At 44.9% G+C, this 22,338-nt stretch overlaps 1 protein-coding gene across 1 annotated transcript in view; it reads left to right on the forward strand.

Moving 5' to 3' along the window:
• The window catches only part of BMPER (BMP binding endothelial regulator), a 461,522-nt gene that overhangs the window by 116,570 nt on the left and 322,614 nt on the right, over positions 1-22,338 (forward strand). The window contains exon 3 of the mRNA XM_014056655.2: positions 13,459-13,558. Coding sequence (XP_013912130.2) covers positions 13,459-13,558 — 100 coding nt within the window. The remainder of the gene's footprint in view (positions 1-13,458; positions 13,559-22,338) is intronic.

Genomic DNA, 22,338 nt, shown 5'->3' on the forward strand with positions numbered 1-22,338 from the left:
TATGTGATGTTCTTTTTGCTCCCCCCCAATTAATAGTCAGTTAATAGTCAGTAGTCAATAGTACTTCAAAAGGCCAAAACGCCAAAATAGTCCCTTTTTTCAGCTTCCCTTACATATATATCTCATCAGTGTTTTCTCTCTTTGACCAGTAGATGTCACCCTATCTCATTTTATGTTTTGAAAAAAAGCACTGTCACCGTTTCAAAAGGAAACCATTAATCACCAAACTTTCACACTGTCCTGCTCTCCCATTGGTGCTGCTCCAAACTTCTTCTCCAATCTTACATTAAATCCAAAACTCCAATAATCTCCTTTGCCTAAACACATTGGTAAATGAAGAAGATAGAAAAAAAAAATGGAGTATTCCTATTGTTCCAGCCAATCCGTATTATTCTCCTTGATCTCCTATCTTTACCCTGCCAACTCTTGCTGTTCTTTCCTGTTCGGGTGAGGTTGCCTCCCCCTCCTTTCAGTTATAATTGTGTCTTCCACCAGGGAAACTCCTCCAAATGATCTCTTTTAGTTTCAACGGTTGGAACTAAATTGCGGCCAGGAACTTTCCACCATTGTTCCATTTAATTCATGCTTACTTCATCCAGCTGTCAGTCGTTCAGGTCAGCCATTACTGGTTGTCTTCTCCCCATCTGATCTCCAAGAGATTTCTCCTGCTTCACTCCATCTGGAATTCTGATATTCAGGTCTCTGACTTTGCTCCCATTTTTTTTGAAAAAAAAAAAAAAATTTTGGGGTTCAAATAATGTCGATAAAATCTAAAACCATCATAATAAATGAAAAATCTCAAGTATATCTAGAAGAACATATGTGTAAATCATTTTGAGAACAACACTAGTCTGATAAGCAGCTCTATGTTGAATTTCAGTTTGTTAGATAGGACCCAGTGTTCAAGTCTGTCAAGATCCATCTGGCTCTTGAGCCTATCTTCTAGGATGTTGGCTATTCCTGCCACTTAGTATCATCTGCAAATTTGGTACCGTATTTTTCAGAATATAAGATGCACCGGATATTAGACGCACCAAGATTTTAAAGTGATAATCTGTTTAAAAAAAAAGGTTTTGCACCCTGCAGACATCCCAAACCCTCTGCACCCCTAATTTTTTTGTGAAAAAATGGGGCATGCAGAGAGTTTGAGAAGCCTGCAAAGTGCTCCTGGGGGCTTGGGGAAGCAAAAATGAGCAAAAAATGGCCCATTTCCACTTATTTTTGCCCTCTCCAGCCCCTAGGAGCACTTTGCAGACCTCCCAAACCCTCTGCAGTTCTATTTTTGTGAAGGGGGTGTGGTTTGGGGAGGCCAAAAATTCTGTATTCAGTGTATAAGACGGCCAGATTTCACCCTCTTTTGGGGGAAAAGGTTGTGTCTTATATTCCAAAAAATATGGTAAATTTCCCTTCTATTTCCTCATCTAAGTCATTTATGAAGATATTGAAGAGTTTTGGCTCTAAGCGGAACCTTGTGGTACCCCACTGGTCTCCCTGTAGACTTAGACCCATTAAGGACTACTCATTGAGTATGGTTTGTCAACCAGTTATGAATCCATCTGGTGGTGATGCTATTTATCCCAATTTTTCTAGTTTACCAAGAAGTAGGTTGAATTCCTTGCTGAAGTCTAAGTATATTATGTCCACAGTATTTTGCTGGTCTATTAATTTAATCACTATGTTGAAGAATGAAATAAGATTAGTTTGGCATGATCTGTTTTTAACAAATCCATGCTGACTGCTAGTTATTACTTTACTTGTTTCTAGATGTTGACAGATCTGGTTTTTAATTATTTTTTCCAGTATCTTCCTGGGTATTGATGTTAGCCTGATTGGTCTGTAGTTTCTTGGGTCTGATTTATTTTCCTTTTTTGAAGATGGGAACTCTTTTCCAGTCCTCTGGTAGTTCCCTGGTGCACCAGGATTTTTGAAAGATGTGATACAATGCAGGGGTGGATTTCATCTTTTTTACTACCTGTTCTGTGGGTGTGGCTAGGTAGGGGGGCATGTGATTGAGTGGGCATGGCCTACTTGATGTCACTTTACACACGGACACTCAGTTGAGAGGCTGGCAAAGAAGCCTCGGTTTCTCAGAGGAAGGAAGCAGGGATGATGGCCTGGTGCTCACTTCCCTTACTTCTCACTGCCACTCTCCCCCTTGCACTTTCCCTGCCAATCGCCCAGCTAAGCAGGGCAGGCAGGGCCTGGGATGCAGCCAGTGGGGAGGGAGCAGTAATGCTCCATCCTGCAGGGGTGGCGGTGGCGAGTGGTAAGGGAAGTGAGCCTAGTGCCATGGAATGGCCAGCCTCCCCTCGCCTTCCACACAGCCTCTCCCAGCAGGGCGCCTCCCATTTTGCCCTGTGTGCACCCCCTCCCCCCCGCTGCTGTTTTTACAGTGCCGAATGGTCAGTGCTTCGCCCCACATGTCCCTCAAAGCCAACGTAGATGTTCCTTTGGACAAGCTATTGAAGCTTCTTTTGTTTCACCTCCCCTTCTGATCTGTCTCATCCAGCCCCCCTTACACATTCACACCACTTGCTGCTGCTTCTGCAGTGCCGAATGGTCTGTGCCCTCCCCCCCACATGTCCCTCAAAACCAACATAGATGTTCCTTTGGGCAATCTATTGAAGCTTGTCTCTTTTGTTCCACCTCCCCTTCTGATCTTTCTCATCCTCCCCCCACCCCCTTACACAAACATACACACCCTCCACTTGCCATCAGGGAGAAATCAGGAGAGGGAGAAGAAGGCCTTTCCCTCCCCCTGATTTCTCCAAGGTTGGCTGTTGTGAAGAAATGCTGCACCTGCTTCATTCTCTTTGAGAGCCACCTTGCAAAATGGGGAATTTTCTGACATTTTGCAAGGCAGTTCTTAAAAAGAATGAAGTGGGCATGGCATTTCTTCACAACAGAAGAGGCCAGTGCCATGTTGCACCTTCCTCCAGCCTCAGTTGTTACAAAGAAGCGCCACACCCACTTCATTCTCTTTGAGAGTCGCCTTGCTTCGCACCACACGAGGCAAGTGCAGCCAGGGAAAAATTGGGGGGAGGAGAAGATTTCTCCCTAGCAGAAGCTCAGCCTTCTCCTCCCCCTCCCTCTGATTTCTCCCTGGCCATGCTTGCCTCGCGCCGCGGCAAGCAAACAGATCAGAAGGCAAGGTGGAATGAAAGAGCCAAGCTTCAATAGCTTGCCCAAAAGAACATCTACGTTGGCTTTCAGGGACATGGGGGGGGGGAGGTCCTGAAACCAGTCCCCCTCAATGTCCACTGAAATGCTAAAGGGGTGGTGGGCCACCTTGCATCTGCGTGAATGATCCCAAGCCTAATGCCAAGGCCAGAGCCACTCAGGGTACGACTGGAATGGGGCCACAAATGCACCACCCACACATCACGGAAGGCCCTCCAAGCTGCAGAGTTCCCTCCCCACCCAGACGAAGGGGGGATGACACCAGGCAACAACAACCAATAATCAGAATTCTATGACAGTGACAACAAGGGCAAAAACACCCTGATGGTGCGAGGACCAATCTGTCCTTTTCTTTTTCCAATGTGCCTCACAGCCCCAAAAACAGGAAGCCAGGGGGATTTTCAAGCCCCAATAGACTCAGGCTGCACTAGATGCTTGATCAACTGACCACAGCCTTGAAACTGGGGATCAGAGCAAAAAGACTGGCCCACCCAATCTGGTTCAAACAGGTCAACAGGTCCCTGATGGTGGAAGCCTATGCCACCCACCTGACTGAACCAGTGAGACTAGAGCTAGTGGATCACTGGGAAGTAATTGGATTCATAATAGCCCCCCAAATGACAGATGCAGTCATACTGGGACTCTCCTGGCTAGACAAGTGGGGGCCAACCATCTGGTGGCAAGGAGGTACCCACAGACGTAGGATAGAAAAGGGCCCCCAACCCCTTCCATCCCAGCAAGCAGAAACACCACCCAAACACTGAACCCCCCCCCAAGAGCCCACCAGAACATCTGGCAGCTACATCCGACGAAACCCCAGAGATCAAACAGATCCCATGGGAATATCAGGACCTTGCAGAAGTATTCAGAGAGACTGAGTACAACATTCTGTTCCGCCCATCATGAGGTAGATTGTACCATCGAAATAATCCCCAGAGCAAAACTACCCAAACTCAAACTATACACCTGGGATGCCCTGGGAAATGCAAGAAATGCGCAAACACTTAGACAAAAACCTAGCATGAGGGTTCATCGAGCTAGCCAAGCCACAGATCGCAGCACCAGTCTTCTTCAAAGAAAAAAGAGATGGAACTATGAGACTGTGTGTGGACTTTAAAGGAATCAATGCAGTGTGCGTACACAACCTATACACACTCCCTCTCATGAAGGATATGCTTTCTCACTTGGCCAAGGGAAAAGTCTTCACCAAACTAGACCTCAGAGAAGCATACTACCGAGTATGGATCAGGGAAGGAGATGAATGGAAAACAGTGTTCAACTGCCTCCTAGGGAGCTTCCAATTCAAAATGATGCCTTTCGGACTGCAGGGAGCCCAGCAGTGTTCATGTAGTTAATAAATGAAGTGCTGCATGAGCACCTCTACAAGGGGGTCTTTGTCTACCTGGGTGACATCCTCATCTACATGGAGACCATGAACGACCACATACCCCTGGTCCAACAGGTACTGGAAAAACCTCTGGCAGCCAACCTGTATGTCAAGCTATCAAAATGTGAATTCCACCATGCATGGCTAGACTACCTGGGCTACCGAGTGTCAAATGAGGGAATAGAGATGGACCCAGCCAAAGTACAAGCTGTCCTAGGCTGACAACCCCCTCGCACCTGCAGACAGCTACAAAACTTCCTAGGGTTTGTGAAATTCTTTAGGCAATTCATCCCCTCCTTTGTGAAGATTGCCAAACCCATGACAGACTTCTTAAAGATAGGGAGCCCAGGAACAAAACCTCGCCCGGGACAACCTCTACAGTGGGACCTAACTTGCCAAAAGGCATTTGAAACACTAAAAGAAATGTTTGCAAAGGAACTGGTGCTGAAGCATCCTGACCCCCAAGCAACCCTTCGTGATCCCAGTAGATGCCAGTGACACGGCAGTGGAAGTGGTGCTACTCCAAAGAAACAACCGAGGAAATTTACAACCCTGTTCCTACACTTTCCGCAAGCTCACAGGGACAGAGAGATGATGGGCTGCATGAGAAAAGGAGGCTTTTGCGGTGAGATGGAGACACCTGTTGGAAGGGGGCCAGAAACAGTTCAAAGTCTGGATTGACTCCTGGAGGCTCTCAGGACCCTGCAGAAACTATCACCCAAACAAGTCCGACAGGCTCAGTACTTCAACTGCTTTGACCGTACTAAAGCATATTCCGGGGGGGGGGGGGATTTTCTAGCTGACTCCACTCTCCTGCATGCCCCAGTATAAATGCGATCGGGAGCAGGTGGTGGACGCCATCATTCCCTCTACCCAAATAGCTGCCCAAGTGACCACCAGATGACAATGTTGTGACTAGCAAGACCAACCAGCAAGCAACGTAACCATGAGACTTAAAATCGAACTGCTAGCAGACCCCTGGTTACGAAACAACCAACACATCTTGACAAAAAGAGATGACCTCGCATGGAAGGGGATGAAACTCTTATGTCCTAGAATTCCTACGCACCCTAATTCTCCAGAGGAGCCACAATGCCAAACCGGCAGGCCACTTTGGATTTTGAAAGACGTTACACTTAGCCTGGAGGCAGTTCTGGTGGCCTGGCATAAAGAAAGATGTGGACAGTTACATGAAAAGTTGCACCATCTGCTCTACAATGAAGAGACAACTGGGAAAAAACCCCAGACTGCTGCAACCAGTAGCAGAGGCAACGAGGCCTTGGGAGGAGATTGCAATGGACTTTATAGTAGAGTTGCCAAGAAGTGGGGGAAACACGGTGATTTGGACTATAATAGACTTATTCTCCAAACAGGCACACTTCATACCCTGCAGCAGACTATCCTCAGCTCACAAGCTGGCCAAACTGTTCTGAAGCACATTACTGTCTGCATGGAGTACCTCAAAGAATTATCACAGACAGAGGGGTCCAGTACATGGCTAAGTTCTGGAGGGAGTTTCTATGGTCCATTGGGTCATCCCAGGCCCTTAGCTCAGCTTTTCACCCGAGCACCAATGGGGGGCAGAGAGACTGAATGCTATGGTAGAGCAGTTCCTGACGTGCTAGGTGAACTATCAGCAGTCCAATTGGGCAAACCTTCTGTCTTTTGCTGAGGTCACATACAATAATGCCATTCACAGTAGCATAGGACCAACACCGTTCAAAGTAGTGAGTGGCATGGATTTTGTTCCAATGCCTGAGTATCCAAGGGATCCCCCTTCCTTAGTTAGCTTGACTGGTTGGATGTCAGTGCTAAAAGCAACCTGGGAGAATGTCAAAAAAGCACTGGCTAAAGCAGCACAAACCTATAAGAAACAGACAGATAAACACCGAGCTCCACAATGACCATTATTGGTGGGAGAGAAGGTTTACCTTTCCACAAAATATTTGAGGTTAGGACTTCTTAGCAAGAAACTGGGACCAAAGTTTGTGGGACCATTCCCCATAGTAAAGATCATCAACCAAATCACAGTGCAATTGAAACTGTCCTGACTGCTAGGGAAAATACACCTGGTATTCCATAGTAGCCTCCTAAAACCCATGGTCAGATCCACTCTGAGACCACTACCCCAGGAGCCTCCAGGCTCCGTGGTCATAGGGGGCCAAACCTATTATGAGGTGCAATGAATCCTTGATTTGAGGTGACAACTCTAGTAATTAATCAAGTGGAAGGGCTACCCCTTGTCAGAGGCATCTTGGGTAAAGAGTAGAAATATCCAGGCTGATTGCCTTATAGAAAGATTCCATGAAAAAAATCCAAACAAACCTGGGGGGAGGATGTAGCCTTGAATCCTATACTTGTATTCAAATTGTTTTTGCTTCGCGCAGATTGCTTTTGGAAACTGAGGGGAGCCGAATGTCAACTCTCAATGTTGTCATGGGGACAGAATGAGGGGGAGTGCATTCCACATATACTGTTGTCTGGAGTCAGATTTCAGATTACTGCAGCTGGTTTGGGAGGAGTGCATCTTATAGGGACATGCAAACCTATGGCATGTGTACCACAGGTAGCACACGGAGCCATATTGAGTGGTACACCAGCCGTCAGCTCCGATGTGCATGGGAGTGCTGGCTAGCTGGTTTTTCATATTTCTGGATGCCCGGGGGGGGGGGCTTTCCACTCCTGAACCAGTTACCTGGTCACCACTTGCTTGTCCTGTCCCACCCAGTCTCTACTCTGCAGCTTGCCTGCTTGAAGTGCTGCGCCCCTGCTAGGTAAGACTGTGAGTCATGCCTTAGCTAGCTACCCCTTCCCCAAGGCCCTGCCATGCTTCCCTGTCTTCCACATGGTTTTACTGGCAGATCCCCATGCCCGCTAGCCTTCTGAGATCAGCATCCAGCCCGTCCAGTGGGCGGCCCTTGGTGAAAATGCAGACACTGTGATGGGGCTGAGAGAGCCAGCAGCGATGCTGCGGCCCGGGGCTACTGCACATGCACCCGCTCTGTTTCTGCAAAGGCAGAGCCCCTGCCCCCACTGCAGGAAGATGCTGCCTTCCACTCGGGCCCGCATGCCTCTCATGCCAGCTCCATGGGGTTTCAGGCTCCAAAGCAGCCCATTGGCTTCCCACCCAGCCACCTGCCTGCTCCTTGTCCGTGGTGCTGCTTACCGCTGCCGAGGAAGCAGAGCAAGAGGCAGAAGCCGCGGATGGATGGGGGGAGCCCTACGTGTGGAGTGGGCCGTGGTGCAGTTTCCTTCCCCTGGAACTCCAGACTCCACAGGCTGAATTCCCTGAGTAGCGCTGAGTAGTGCTGGTGGTCCATTCCTTCTCTTTGAGAGCTGCCTTGCAAAATGTCAGAAAATACCCCATTTTGCAAGGTGGCTTTCAAAGAGAAGGAAGCGGCCATGGCGCTTCTTCAGAGGAGCCGAGGCTGGAGGGGAGTTTAACATGGCTCGCCTAATCTCCCCCTCCCCACCGACCAACGTCTCCAAAGCCACCGCCATTGCAGCTCCGAGGGGCACATGGGCAGCCTGGCAAGCTGAGCACGTGAAAAATGCCCAGAGCGACCCATGTGCACCTGAAGGCTGCTGGGGAGAAATCAGGAGGAGAAGGAGAGGGAGATGCTGGAAAAGAAGCCTTGGATTCCCTGTTGCAGCAGCTCTCAGGGGAAGGAGGCAGGGATATTTGCTGGTGCTCGCTTCCCAAGTCTTCTTTCCTAGCCTCCCTTGCACACACACACACACACACACACACACACACACATCGCTTGCTGCTAGGTGAGGTGAGCGCCGGCCAATATCCCTGCCTCCTTCCCCTGAGAGCTGCTGCAATGGGGAATCCAAGGCTTCTTTGCTAGCCTCTCCCTCTCCCTCGTGCGGCACTGTGTGTGTGTGTGTGTGTGTGTGTGTGTGTGTGTGTGTGTGTGTAAAGGAGGCTAGCAAAGAAACCTTGGGAAGCGAGCGCCAGCCAGTATCCCTGCCTCCTTCCACTGAGAGCTGTGGCAGTGGGAAAACCAAGGCTTCTTTGCCAGCCAATGTCAGCCTCTGCTTTGCTGCTGCTTCGGCTGCCATTGAAACGGGGGAGGGGGGCATGGTATTTGAGAGGGGAATACTGATTGTGCTGGAGGAGGATCCTGGAGTTTGCTGCCTCTCTTGCTGCGCATGCGGAGGAGGTTTCCCGCCAAGCCCAACGGCACCGACATTCCATCTGGGTGATGCCTTTCGAAGTTATCTCACACCTGACACTTGGGAGAATTATGATTGGACTGTAACTGGGATGCCAAGGGGTGGGGAATGGGTTATTCTATATATCAATCGCTTTCGCGCCTAAATAATCAGTCTTTCGCTTTGCTACGCTTCTAATCATTTATAATTAGTAAAAGTACACTTGATTTCTATCAATGGAGTCTCGTGGTTTTCTTTCCTAATTATTCAATGGAGGAGTGCTGACAGTAAGCGAAAGACTCATTCACACCCCACCAGGAGTTTTCAACCTACCGTGGGGGGTGTACTCACAAGAAGGACGGAGAAATGTCATTGCAAGCAGGCAATGATGAGGAGATTGAAAGAGAAACTGCAGAACCAACTTTACCTGAAAGGCTAGCTGGCCTGAGGATAGAGAAGCCTGCGGTTCAGCCCCGATGGACTTTGGGAGTGGGGCAAAAAGAGGATTATGAGGATTATGAGAATTTGGATGCAGGAGTCACCAGACGGAAACAAAGGAAAACCCCAGCAGACTGGAAAGAAACTATGACCGAGGAGGTCCCGGGAGAGAGAAATGGAAAGAGAGCAAACGGAAGAATCTGCACAAAGGTACTCCTTGCATAAATTTAGGGAGGGTGAAGAGGCCGAGGGGGGATGGGAGCAAGCAAACCCAGAAACAGTCTTCCCCCCCCCAGCCAGGGCTGTTGCCAGAGTAGGGGGGTCCCCCAGAAGACGCAGAAGTGCAAAAGTCCCTCCCTTACCAGTAAAATATAACGGTGATACAAAGAGGTTAGGTCCTTTCGTCATGCAGATTTGCAACTATATGGAAAAATATGGCCAAGTTTTAGAGTCAGATGAGATGAAAGTGCGAATAGTTTCACTTTCTTTGGAAGAAAAAGCGGCCGTTTGGATGGTGAGCTTATACCAATGTAATTCCCCTGTCCTGAGGAATTTTAATAGCTTTATGACTGCACTAAAAAGGAGGTTTGATGACCCACTGATTGAGAGACGAGGGAAGGTGAATTTTATGGCCCTAAAACAGGGAAATAAGCCAGTGGCTTAAGAGGTTCAGGACCAATTTGCATTGGGATTAAATGAGGACATTTACCAACAATGCGTTAACAGACACCTTCCTAAGCGAATTGTTGCTGGCTATGAAAATACAGCGGATATTGAACTAGATTAGAATTCAACGTGTGAAAGGGGAAAAAGCAGAGAGATCACCCCCCCCCCAGCTCAAAGGGCCCCATTCCACATCAGGGTGAAGGGAATGGAAGCTCCACCGGCAAAGACAAGCCTTTCATGTGCCTCCGTTGTGGAAAAGGAGGCCATAGCGCCATGAATTGACGCGTTAAACTTCCTCCGCCTGCCCAAACCCCTACCAAGAGGAAAGGAAAGGCAAGCAAGGCCCTGAGGAAGGAGAAGGGAGCTGCGCTCGCTGCTGAAAATACCCCCCAGTGTTTCCAGCCGGAGATGGAGGAGGGAGCGGATGTGACCACCAGCTCCTCGGATGACTCCGATGACGACGGCTCGCCTCAATGCGTGAGTTCACATAAAGGCCCCATGTTGATCCCAATTGAGTTAAGGGTGCCACCTGCTGGGGAGACAGAGTGGCTTTCCGCCCTCCTTGATTCGGGCTGTTCGAGATGTATGATTAACCCTGCAATGGTTGAAAAACTGGGCTTGAAATTAAGGACTTTGAAAACCCCTATTGTTTTTTGCCAAATCGATGGATCCATTGCAGTGGGAGGCCCGGCCCATTTCTACACTGAACCTCTAGAGATGAAAATGGGCACCCATGTGGAATTGATCTCTTTTATTGTGGCACCTGGGATGGACAGACCCCTTATTTTGGGACTCCCCTGGCTTCCTAAATGGAACCCTCGCATTAATTGGAGGGAGGGGTGGCTGCGCATCCGGACCAGCACAGCCCCAGATGGGGATGCCAACGCCCCTGAGGCTGATAAGAAACGTTCTCAACCTTATCAGTACAAAGTGGGTGACCAAGTTTATCTCTCCACGAAGTTCCTTCAAACTACACAGAAATCAAAAAAGTTGGGGCCTAAGTATGTTGGCCCATTTCCCATAATCAAGGTCATCAATCCTGTTTCGGTTCGCTTACAGCTACCCAAGCACCTCAACCGTGTATATCCTGTTTTCCACATTAATCTCATTAAACCTGTTCGTTTTTCATCTTTGCGTCCACCAGTGGACCCGCCACCTGCCCCCCTATTGATTGATGGTGAGCAGCATTTTGAGGTTCGGGAAATCTTGGACTCTCGTAGACGGCGGAACTGCCTTCAGTACCTGGTGGCTTGGAAGCATTTTCCTCAGTCTCATGCCGAGTGGGTGGACAAGTCCCATCTCCGGGCCCCCCAACTGCTTCGCCAGTTCTATTCTGCTTATCCGGACAAGCCCTAGCAGACTCTTGTTCCTGTCTTTCTCTCACCCCCTTATTTTTCTTTTTCTGTTTTTTGTTGTTTGTCTGTTTGTTTCTGTTTTGTCGTTTTCCAGGCCTGACCGCCTTTTTCCGGAGGAGGGCAGGATGTCAGCCTCTGCTTTGCTGCTGCTTCAGCTGCCATTGAAACGGGGGAGGGGGGCATGGTATTTGAGAGGGGAATACTGATTGTGCTGGAGGAGGATCCTGGAGTTTGCTGCCTCTCTTGCTGCGCATGCGGAGGAGGTTTCCCGCCAAGCCCAACGGCACCGACATTCCATCTGAGTGATGCCTTTCGAAGTTATCTCACACCTGACACTTGGGAGAATTATGATTGGACTGTAACTGGGATGCCAAGGGGTGGGGAATGAGTTATTCTATATATCAATCGCTTTCGCACCTAAATAATCAGTCTTTCGCTTTGCTACGCTTCTAATCATTTATAATTAGTAAAAGTACACTTGATTTCTATCAATGGAGTCTTGTGGTTTTCTTTCCTAATTATTCAATGGAGGAGTGCTGACAGCCTTACTTACTTACACACACACACACACACACACACACACACACACACACACAATTTGCTGCCGCGCGGCCTCTCGGAGGAAGGAGACAAGGATACTGGCTCACTTCCCTTACTATTCATTGTAAAAAGCACCCGCACCCACTTCATGGGGTATTTTCTGACATTTTGCAAGGCGGCTCTCAAAGAGAAGTAACGGACCGCCAGCTCTACTCAGGGAAGTCGGCCTGAGGAGTCATTTGCAACCGGAGCCAGCCTTGTGCCCTGTGCACATAGTTGCCCAGGAGCCCCAAGGCTTACAACCACCGTCTCCTGAAGCAAAAACGGCCTGCTCCAGCCCTCCAGAACTCTGAAATGGCTTCAGGAAAGCCTCCAAAGGCTGGAGAGGGCAAAAAATGGCCCCAACTGGAAGTTTGGAACCGATTCATTTCTGACTTCCAGAGGGCCTCTAGGAGGGCAGGGGAGGCTGTTTTTGCCTTCCCCAGGCTTCAGGAAAGCCTCTGTAGCCTGGGGAGTGGTTGCATGTGCATGCACAGGGGTCATGTGTGCATGCACAGTTGGGTGGGAAATTGAATTGAATTCTGGCACGCTGTACAAAAAGGTTTTGCCATCACTGTTATAGGGTAATGTGATTTATGACAAAGACTGAGGGGAGGGAAGGAACAGGGCTAAAGTTCAGAGATAAATCAAACAAAGCATAGGCTTGGCTGCGAATAGATCTTGCCTAGATTGTGCTACTAATAAATGACTGGTTTTGTTTTGAAAACTTGACTCATTACTTATGAATCAATTAGGGCATTTTTAGGAAATCTGACATGACTTGTTTTAAATACCATAGTTAAGCTTAGTATGTAGACAAAACGAATATACTAAAATATATTTCCAAAACTGAAACAAACTCCCATCCTTCCATTTTGAGAATGGAGAAAATCCTTCTTCAATTTCAAAATATTCTGAAGATCATTCTTCAATTTAAAATCCCAAAACACTGTATTTAAGTTTTACTTTGGAAACAATAGTGCTTCTTGTTCCTGGTGTTGATTGGATTGTCTCCTTAAATTGCAGTGTATTTGTTTTAAATTTCGTGTTCTGTTAGCAAAATGGAGTTTACAAAAACGACCATTCTCTTTATTGGTGTGTGTGTGTGTGTGTGTGTGTGTGTGTGTGTGTGTGTGTGTATTTTAACTTGCCTGTGCAGCATATCTGGATTGCTTGCCCCCCCCCCCCCCACACTTCTGCCACTCTTTGCTGCTTGGAAAGGTAATCAATTCACCTGAATTGCACAAGCCGTGCAGTCCCAGAATGTGCTGACAAAGGGGCCGGCAAGCTGCAGCTGCTGCCAGACATCAGCCCTGCTCATTTGCTGCCTTTCGTGTGTGCACTGGGGTTGGCTGGAGCACCCAACAGGCTGATCACCCTGAAATTGTGTTTCCCTGAAAATAAACCCTAGTGCTTATTTTGGAACCCCCCAAAATATACGTTCGGGTCTTATTTTAAGGGAAACATGGGTATATATTTAGGTTGGTTTTTTCAAATTGCCGTTGCTTTCTTTCTCTTCCTGATTTTCCAGCTTGTTGTATGTGTGATACAAAAAAAAGTAAGCAGTGCCAGTTATTTGCATAAAGGGAATAATCATGTTTTCTCTCTGTGTCCCAAATTGGCAGAAAACAGACAGTAACATTAGATTCTTTTATTGATACATATATTGCTTTCTATTTTCGCACTTGACAGAACAAGGAAGTGACATGCAAACGTGAGAAGTGCCCTGTACTTTCGAAGACATGTGCTCTGGTTATTAAGCAAAGAGGAACATGCTGTGAGAGATGTAAAGGTGTAGTGTTTTCTCATTTTTTAATTAATGCTAATTTTATGATATCATCTTTAATAATGGCTAATAAAAAGACATTATGTATGAATGGTTACCATTTAATATTTGTAGTCCAGAAAATCAAGATGAATCTATTATGATAATTGTAAAATAGGATTAAAAACAAAAAATCTTGGTTTTTATAATAGTTGTGTTAAGTGGACAGCAAGTGTCTATTGGAAGGAGTACTGTATTCTTCTAGTAAAGTGAAGCCGGGCATACAAGTGTTATCCTTTAGGCTGATCTCCTTCTTGTAATACCAGGTGGTCAGTAGATATTTTACCAAAGGTATCATTGACTGTAAAAGTATAGGAAACTGTCTTTGTTCTCATCATTATTAGTATGATAATATGGAGAGGATGTGCAGATTATTTGATACTTATAATGTCTACTCTATAAGGTCACTTCATCAGCAAGATAATCTGGTTCTTTTCCAGGTGTATTTTTTCTGTGTTGATGAACTGTTCAGTGAACAGTTGAAGTTTTTTATTTTCTATGTAAAAGTTGAAAGATGTTTTTGAAAAAAAAGTGGGATAATAAGGCAAGAAATTGTTTAATAATTAAACATTATTAGGAATATATTATTGATAAATATGTACGAACCTTAGAAAAATGCTATAATATTTTCACAGTAAACATTGCAAGCCAGGGGTCAACAAACTCATTTGACTTTCCCATAAGGTTAAACTTTTTTTAAAAAGTTTTTTATTTTTTCATTTTCATAACATATAGTCACTTTTATATTATTACATAACCAACATTATAGTATATTGTTAAATGTTGACATCAGTTCATCTTACCATCAACCTCCCAAAATGATCCTCTTCTGCTCTTCAAATGCCATATTTATACCCTATCCACCACTTTCTTCTCCCTCGCTACTCCTCCCAACCTCCTTTCTTCCCTCTGTCATCCTTCTCTACTTCCCCTTCTTCTCTCCTTTTCCTCTCTCCCCTTTCCACTCCTTCTTTCTCTCCTCCTCTTCCCCCTCCCTACCCTCTCTCCTATCCCTTTCTTCTTCCCTTACCTCTCTCCTCTACTCCACACTCTTCATCTCATTTACTTGGTGTATTTCAGTCTCTGAGCTAACTCAATTTCATGTTGATGGTATTTATACTTATGTTTCAATATACATCTTTAATTTTAATATATATCCTCCTCCTTTTTTGAAAGAAAAAAAATATACATATATAATAATTATATTGTTTTTTTTAAAAAAACAGCCTATTTTTAGCTGGGATGTCGACCTGGTTACAATTCCTAGCTATTCTCATCATTATATTTATATAGTTATACATCATTATGCACCTCAAATTTGTAGTTCTGTCTTTATAATCTCAATAATTTTTCATTATAAGTATATTTCATGTCCCCCCTCCATTTTTCCATATCTTGACTTAGCTTACCCTTAATTGTCTTTAAATAACAATCCTTGCTGTTCAATGTTCATTACAATTCCATTAATCTACTATATAGAATAACAAGCGGTACACACCTCACTTTGTTCATCACCTTAAGAGTTCCATATGTGTCCATATTTCATAAATTTTAACCTATACTTAATTGTCCATCCATTGTCATATTCAATCAATTAACAAAGTTTAATTATCATGTATAAAATTCAATCACATATCTCTACTTTGTATTCTTCACACAACAGTTTCATATTAGTCCATATTCCATATATTTTAAACTTTATTTAATTATCTTTCTGTTATCATATTCAATCAGTTTGCAACTCAGTTTAATTATCATATATAGGAGTAAACCACATATCTCAGCTTTATATTTCCCATATAATTATTTCTAATCTGATTTTTTCCTAGTAAGTCTTTTGTCTCACTTCTCTATTCCTGTCTTCTCCATTTTCTTTGTTTTGACATGTCCACCCTCTTCAATTTTCTGCAAGCCACTGTCAAACCAATGAAATCTTTTGTAGTTCCCTTTGTTGGGGCATAACCCCCCTCTTCAGTTTTCCTTATGCCACTGTCAAAGTCAGTGAAATCTTTTGTCTGCTTTTTATTTCCTTTTGTTGGGACACATCCCCCTTTTCAATTTTCCCTATACCACTGTCAAACCCAATGAAGTTTTTTGTCTGTTTTTTTATTTTCCACCATTTCTACCACTTCATTATCTCCCATTCTTCTTCCTTCACTTCTTTAATATCTAACTTCAAGATTCTATTTAGACTTGATTTTAATGATTTATGCATATTTTTATAATTTCACATAGTTCTTTGAATTCCCACCTTTCCATAATGTCCAGTTTCAAAATTAGTTATACAGTTCTGATTTCAGAGTTCTGGTCCACTTTAAATTGGGAGGAAGAAGAGAGGGAAACATCTTGATCCTTTGTTCTCACTCCAGCAAAACAAATTCTATTTTCCCAGTTCTTGATTTTATTATTTTTCCCCTTGTTGCCTTCCATTTCTTGTTGGTTAGAGTTGCTTAAAATATATTATTTAGAATGAACTTGAACACAGCAAGTCTCCTTGGTATGTTTCTTTTTGCCTCCTGCTTTTTCCAAATTCTGATTTATGACAATTAGTTAATTAAAACTTCCTGCTCAAGGTTTCACATTCCATTTGTTGCAGCAGACAAGATTAGGTTCTAAGTGAAAAAATAGTGCTTTTTTCTTGATATTTTTCTCTTTGTTACATTCCACCTCTCATTAATTAGAGTTGCTTAAGATATGTTAGTTAGAAGAAGGTCGAGCGAAGTCTCCTAATCTCTTTTAAAGACACAGTCTTTTCAAATCCAAATCCAAATTCCAAGCTTATGTTTGAATGTGTTTGTCACTTCTCTGCTTTCTCCTTTCTGTCTTCAAGTTGTTTAAGGCCAGTAGTTCTTTTTGGACTTGTGGTTTAGCCCTCCATTTCCCCTCTTCTTTCTTTCTTTCTTTCTGCCAAAATCCCGATCTGTCCATCAATATTATTTACACTCTCAAGGTTCTTTGCCTTTTCTAAATTCTGATTTATGTCTGTTGGTTAATCAAATCTTTTTACTAGGCTTTTCAACCCATCTCCTACAGGTTCCTGCTCATGCTTTGGCCAGAAGCCAGCAGCTTCTTGTGCAGTCATGTTGCCATGGTGCGTCTCCCGATGCCGATTCAGAGGGCGAATCTCTGACCTATGAGGGACCTGTTGTACTTCCTCTGGATCTGATGAGATGCTGTCCCTTCTTCACCGCCCCCCCAGGGAGGTTCTGATCCAAAATGATCTTGGTATTGGTTTGTCAGACAGAGCCTCATATGAACTCTGTCTGACAAAGAGTTCATATGAGGCTCTTTGGAGCCCATATCTCCCCCATCTGTCTTGCTGAGAAACTTCTGGTCGAATCCCTGTAAGGCTAAACTTATAATGCCACTCTGTCTCCTGGTCTGATACGCTTATTATTAGCATTTATATCCAAATATGTAAACTCTTTGTAAATGTCTTCAAACCACTACAGTGTACTCTATGTATGAATAAGTCTGGAAAAATGAAGAACAGAGGACAAAAATAGTTTTCTAACTCCAAATCAAATGAAAAATAATCCCAACATAATGGGCAGAAGTGTGACAGCAGAACTCACAGTATTTCTGATAAAATCATTGCATGACATGATTTCATCTTTATATCTTTATTTGACATGGAGCCTTCAGTTTTCTAAAAGTATGCTGTGAAATCAGCAGAATCGACCAGTTTATATTAAAGACTGGCTTTAAAACAAATGAGAAAGTACTTTTCTAAATTACTGTGAATTGAGTTCATTCAAAAATTATTTTCTCGAGAGGAGGAGCCAATGTTGTGACAATACAACATGTGGTCTTAACTGTCCGAGACCGCCGTTGACACTTTTGCCACTGGACGGTCTAGCAGGACCTAAACCGCCCCAGAGAGACAGTGATCGGGAATTCAAAGTTTTGCTGGTCTCAGGGACACCGCAAAATCCCTGATTGATCCAAGGGAAGCGCTTCAAGCTGGTGGCAGACAGGCAGCCCCCAGGCTGACAAAGTCGGAGACAGCTCCGGAAGGAAGGAAGTGAAAGTGAGTCCATCGGGTGATTTTTTTTTACTCTGAGAAAGATTGCCCAAAGAAACTTAAAAAAAAAAGATAATTAGTCCTCTAAGTAAAAGAATAAACCAGCAAATTTAATTCTTATTGGACTGCCTTGGAAAGTTTTTATTCTTTCTTGTAACGATATCTTGTGGATTGAAGTAATTGTAACATTTCCTGTTTCCCCACTTGAAGTGATTGGATTGATCTTTTCCCCTCTATTTTTTACCATCTTATTTTTTGGCTTAAATTAAAACTCTCTTTTTTATTTTAACAAATTCTAGATACTATTTGTTATTAATTTCCACCAAAGACAACTAAAGATTTTTGCTTTCTATAGGATTGAGAAAAGTATGAAAAAGTTGAATCTGCCATTCGGAAGCCAGAGTCTAAAGTTCTTTCTTTGAAACAATATATCCTTTGTTCATTCTTATTTGATCTTACTGACTTTGTAACTGAAGGGTTTGCAACTTGCTTACAAAACCTGATAAAGAATCAAGGACATGAATTGCTTTTTGTAGGTGCTCTTGAAAAATATTTTGGCAAGAGAAGGAAAAGGAAAGAAAAAGATAAGAACCCTTCTCCTTTGAAGAGTACAAAAGAACTTGTGCTTAAGACATACACACACACACATACACAAGAAGCTTGGAAGGCTAGAGTGGCAGTGGCTATCAGATTCCTTTTTTCTACTTCATTTTTTTTGGAAAAATGGATCAATATCCAGATGAGGAAACCTTAAAATTTTGAAACATCCTGGCTGGAATTCAAAATATTTTAGAAGGATTTTGGAGATTTGAGAAGAAGTTGGATAGACTATTGTTTATCACAGCAAAAGATTAAAGAAGAGAATGAAAATATAGAAGGTAAAGACAAGACAATGGATGAACTTATTAATGGAGCAAATATGGGTGAAAGTGGAAAGAAGAGAAGATGGAAAAGTGAACTTGACAATTTGGAGCTTTATCCTAGATTTCAAGACACAGGAGAAAAAAAAGGGTGATAATGATGGAGTTAAGAAGAGAAACCTATTCAGAAATAAGTTTGACAACCAAAGACAAGCTAATGTTAATAACAATTCAAGGGCAACGAAACTATTTGAGAGATCTTTTAAGCAATAAAGTGCAGAGAGAAGTCTATAAAAACTTTATAAAGGAGCTGAAAAGAGAATTGACACAACAACTGGCAAGAGAGATAAGATTGTTTTGCTACTGGAAAGATACAGGTTGATAATGAAAGTTGACGATAAAAAGTTAGCTAATTTTTGGTGATTAATAAGTAGGGATTATAGTATTTTGTAGACTGTTTTAGATTATCATTGAATGTTTATTCATTAACATATAATTAACTACGACAACAAGAATGAAATGATAACCTTAATTAGTACAAGTAACCTGGCTATAAATTGTAAATTGGGACTTGGTGAAAAGACCTATAAATTTTATTAATAAATTTCTGTTTAGATCTTGTTATAAAGGTATAACTAATCTGGGTCTGAAGAGAGGAGATGTGATATAAATAGAAAATATTTTTTTTTTGTTAACCACAATAATATCAAGGAAATGTTAATGGATATTTTTGGTGATTAATAAGTAGAAATGTTAGCATTTTGTAGATTGTTTTAGATTCTTATTAAATGCTCATTTTGTTAACATATAATTAACTATGATAATAATAATGAAATGATAATCTTAATTAGTAAAAATAACTTTGATATAAATTGTAATTTGGGACTTAGGGAAAAGACCCATAAATTTTATTAATAAACTTTTGTTTAGAGCTTGCTATAAACAATTTCTTTTGGGCCTGATGAGAGGAGATGTGATATAAATAGTAAATTGTTCTGACCCCCCTCCTTGCTTGTTCACAAACGACAGCCAGACAGAACTTCAAAGAAAATATCTTTATCAGTCCTGGCTCAAGCTGGCTGCGAGCCCAAAATAAACATAGATAAAGTCTCTGGCAAAAAGTTGCACAGCAAATGCAAAAACAAAACTCTTACAGCAAACCAGGTTTACAGAAAGCAAATCACTTATCCAAGTGCCTCTTTGAATCACTAACTCGAACAGGAATGGAACTGAACTCACGAACAAAAGAACGACGAACGACGTTGACTTCTGCCACTAAGGCGTGGCACCATCAGTCTTTTATCTGCAGGAGAAGACCCTAACGAGCCACAGCTGCTCATTATCCTGCATCCTGAAACAACTCAGGTTTCTGCTGAATCACAACACTATCCCCCACCGCAGAGCCCTTCCCCTGGGTCTGACGGTTCGTATGCGGCCGGAATGGATTGTCCATAAGATGCCCCACACTCATTTCCTGTGTTTCCTCCTATGTTATTCCCAAATACCTGCAGGGACATTCCCCTTGATCCAATGCTCCCCAGGTATCCAGTGGCCACTACGTCTCCTCCCGTCCTGCACGGCGTTGACACCCCATCCAGGGTTCTCCACCCTCTCCAAGGCCGACCCACCAGCCCCCTTGCTGTTGGAGACTGGCGGCAGCTGTAACAGCTCTGGCCGAGCCCTAACACCCTGTCCAGGGGTCTCCACCCTCTCCAAGGCTGACCCACCAGCCCCCGTACTGTCGGAGTCTGGCGGCGGCTCTAACAGCTCCGGCTGAGCCCTAACACCCTGTCCAGGGTCCTCCACCTCCTCCAAGGCCAACTCATAAGACCCCTCGCTGTCGGAGTCTGGCGGCAGCTCCACCAACTCCTGCCGGGCCACCACGCTATCCCCCACTGCAGGGCCCTTCCCCCAGTTCCAACGCTCAGGGTGCGGCCCGGAAGGGTTGGTGACGGCCTCCACGGAACACAGTCCCAGACACTGGTACCCCGCCGGGATCCTAGAAACGAAGTCCTGTGCTGCGGGGACCGGGGTTGGCAAGGGCTGGAATCTTGGCGAAGCCCTCCTCGCAGACTTGGCCCATTGGCACTGGACACACGACTCCACGCACTTCCGCACGTCATTTTCCAATTTCCAATTCCAATTTTAATAGATTTGTATGCCTCCAAATCCCGAAGGACTCCGGGCGGCTTACATAAAAACAGTTTAAAAGCATTTTAAAAAGTTAAAAATACAGGACAGAAACGAGTTAAAAGAGGGACACAACATGCACTCGATCTTAATGGGGCTGAAGGTCAATCTAGATCAACAGCCCCAGGCCTGTCGGAACAGCCAGGTCTTAACAGACTTACGGAAGGCCGAGAGATTGGGGAGGGTCCGGATCTCAGGGGGTAGATTGTTCCAGAGGGCCGGTGCAGCTACAGAGAAGGCTCTCCCCCAAGGAGCCGTCAGACGACACTGCATAGTCGACAGTACTCGGAGAAGGCCCGCCCTGTGCGATCTTATTGGGCGCTGGGAGGTATGTTGCAGGAGGCAGTCACGGAGATATCCAGGTCCTAGGCCATGTAGGGCTTTAAAGGTAATAACCAGCACCTTGAAGCGTGTTCGGAGACCAATAGGGAGCCAGTGCAGCTCACGGAGGATAGGTGTAATGTGGGTGTACCTAGGTACATCCAATATCGCTCACGCGGCTGCATTCTGGACCAATTGTAGTCTCCAAACACTCTTCAGGGGCAGCCCCATGTAGAGCGTGTTGCAGTAGTCGAGCCTTGAGGTGACGAGGGCATGAGTGATCATTTGGAGTGCCTCCCGGTTCAGGTAGGGCTGCAACTGGTGCACCAAGCGAACCTGGGCAAAAGCTCCCCTGGTCACAGCTGACAAATGATGTTCTAATGTCAGCTGCGGGTCCAGGAGAACACCCAAGTTTCAGGCCCTCTCTGAGGGGTGTAAGATTTCACCCCACAGGTTTAAAGGTGGAATATCTGGACTATTTTTGGGAGGCAGCATCCAAAGCCACTCAGTATTGTCAGGGTTGAGTGCAAGCTTGTTCATTCCCATCCAGACCCTGACAGCTTCCAGGCACTGGCACATTACTTCTACCGCTTCACTGAGTTGGCACGGGGCAGACAGATACAGCTGGGTATCATCCGCATACTGGTGATATTTAATCCCGTACTGACGAATGATCTCACCCAGCGTTTTCATGTAGATGTTAAATAGGAGGGGGGACAGGACCGAGCCCTGCAGCATCCCATATTCCAGGGGCCTAGGGGTTGACCTCTGTCCTCCGACCAACACCGACTGCGACTTGCCAGAGAGGTAAGAGGAGAACCACCGTAAAATGGTGCCTCCCACTCCCACCTCTTCCAGCCGCCGCAGAAGGATACCATGGTCGATGGTATCGAAGGCCACTGAGAGGTCAAGAAGCACCAGGATAGAGGAATGTCCTCTATCCCTGGCTCACCAGAGATCATCGGTCAGTGCGACCAAAGTGGTTTCGGTGCAGTAGCCAGGCCTGAAACCAGACTGAAAGAGATCGAGATAATCCACTTCGTCCAAGGTCCGCTGGAGTTGGGAGGCCACCACCTTCTCAACAACCTTCCCCAAGAATGGGAGGTTGGAGACTGGATGGTAGTTGTTAAGGATAGCTGGGTCCAGAGCAGGCTTCAGGAGAGGTCTCAACACCGCTTCCTTCAAAGGTTGTGGGAAAGATCCCTCCTGAAGCGAGGTGTTTACAATCCTCTGGATCCAGACTCGTGTCACCTCTCTGCTGGTCGAAACCAACCAGCAGGGACAAGGATCCAGTAGACGGGTGGCAGTACTCATCGCTCCAATGGCCTTGTCCACTTCCTCAGGAGTGGCAA

This window comes from Thamnophis sirtalis, unplaced genomic scaffold (assembly GCF_051295495.1).
Source record: "Thamnophis sirtalis isolate CommonGarterSnake01/CBP01778 unplaced genomic scaffold, rThaSir2_p1.2 scaffold_4, whole genome shotgun sequence".
NCBI classification, from domain to species: Eukaryota; Metazoa; Chordata; class Lepidosauria; order Squamata; family Natricidae; genus Thamnophis; species Thamnophis sirtalis.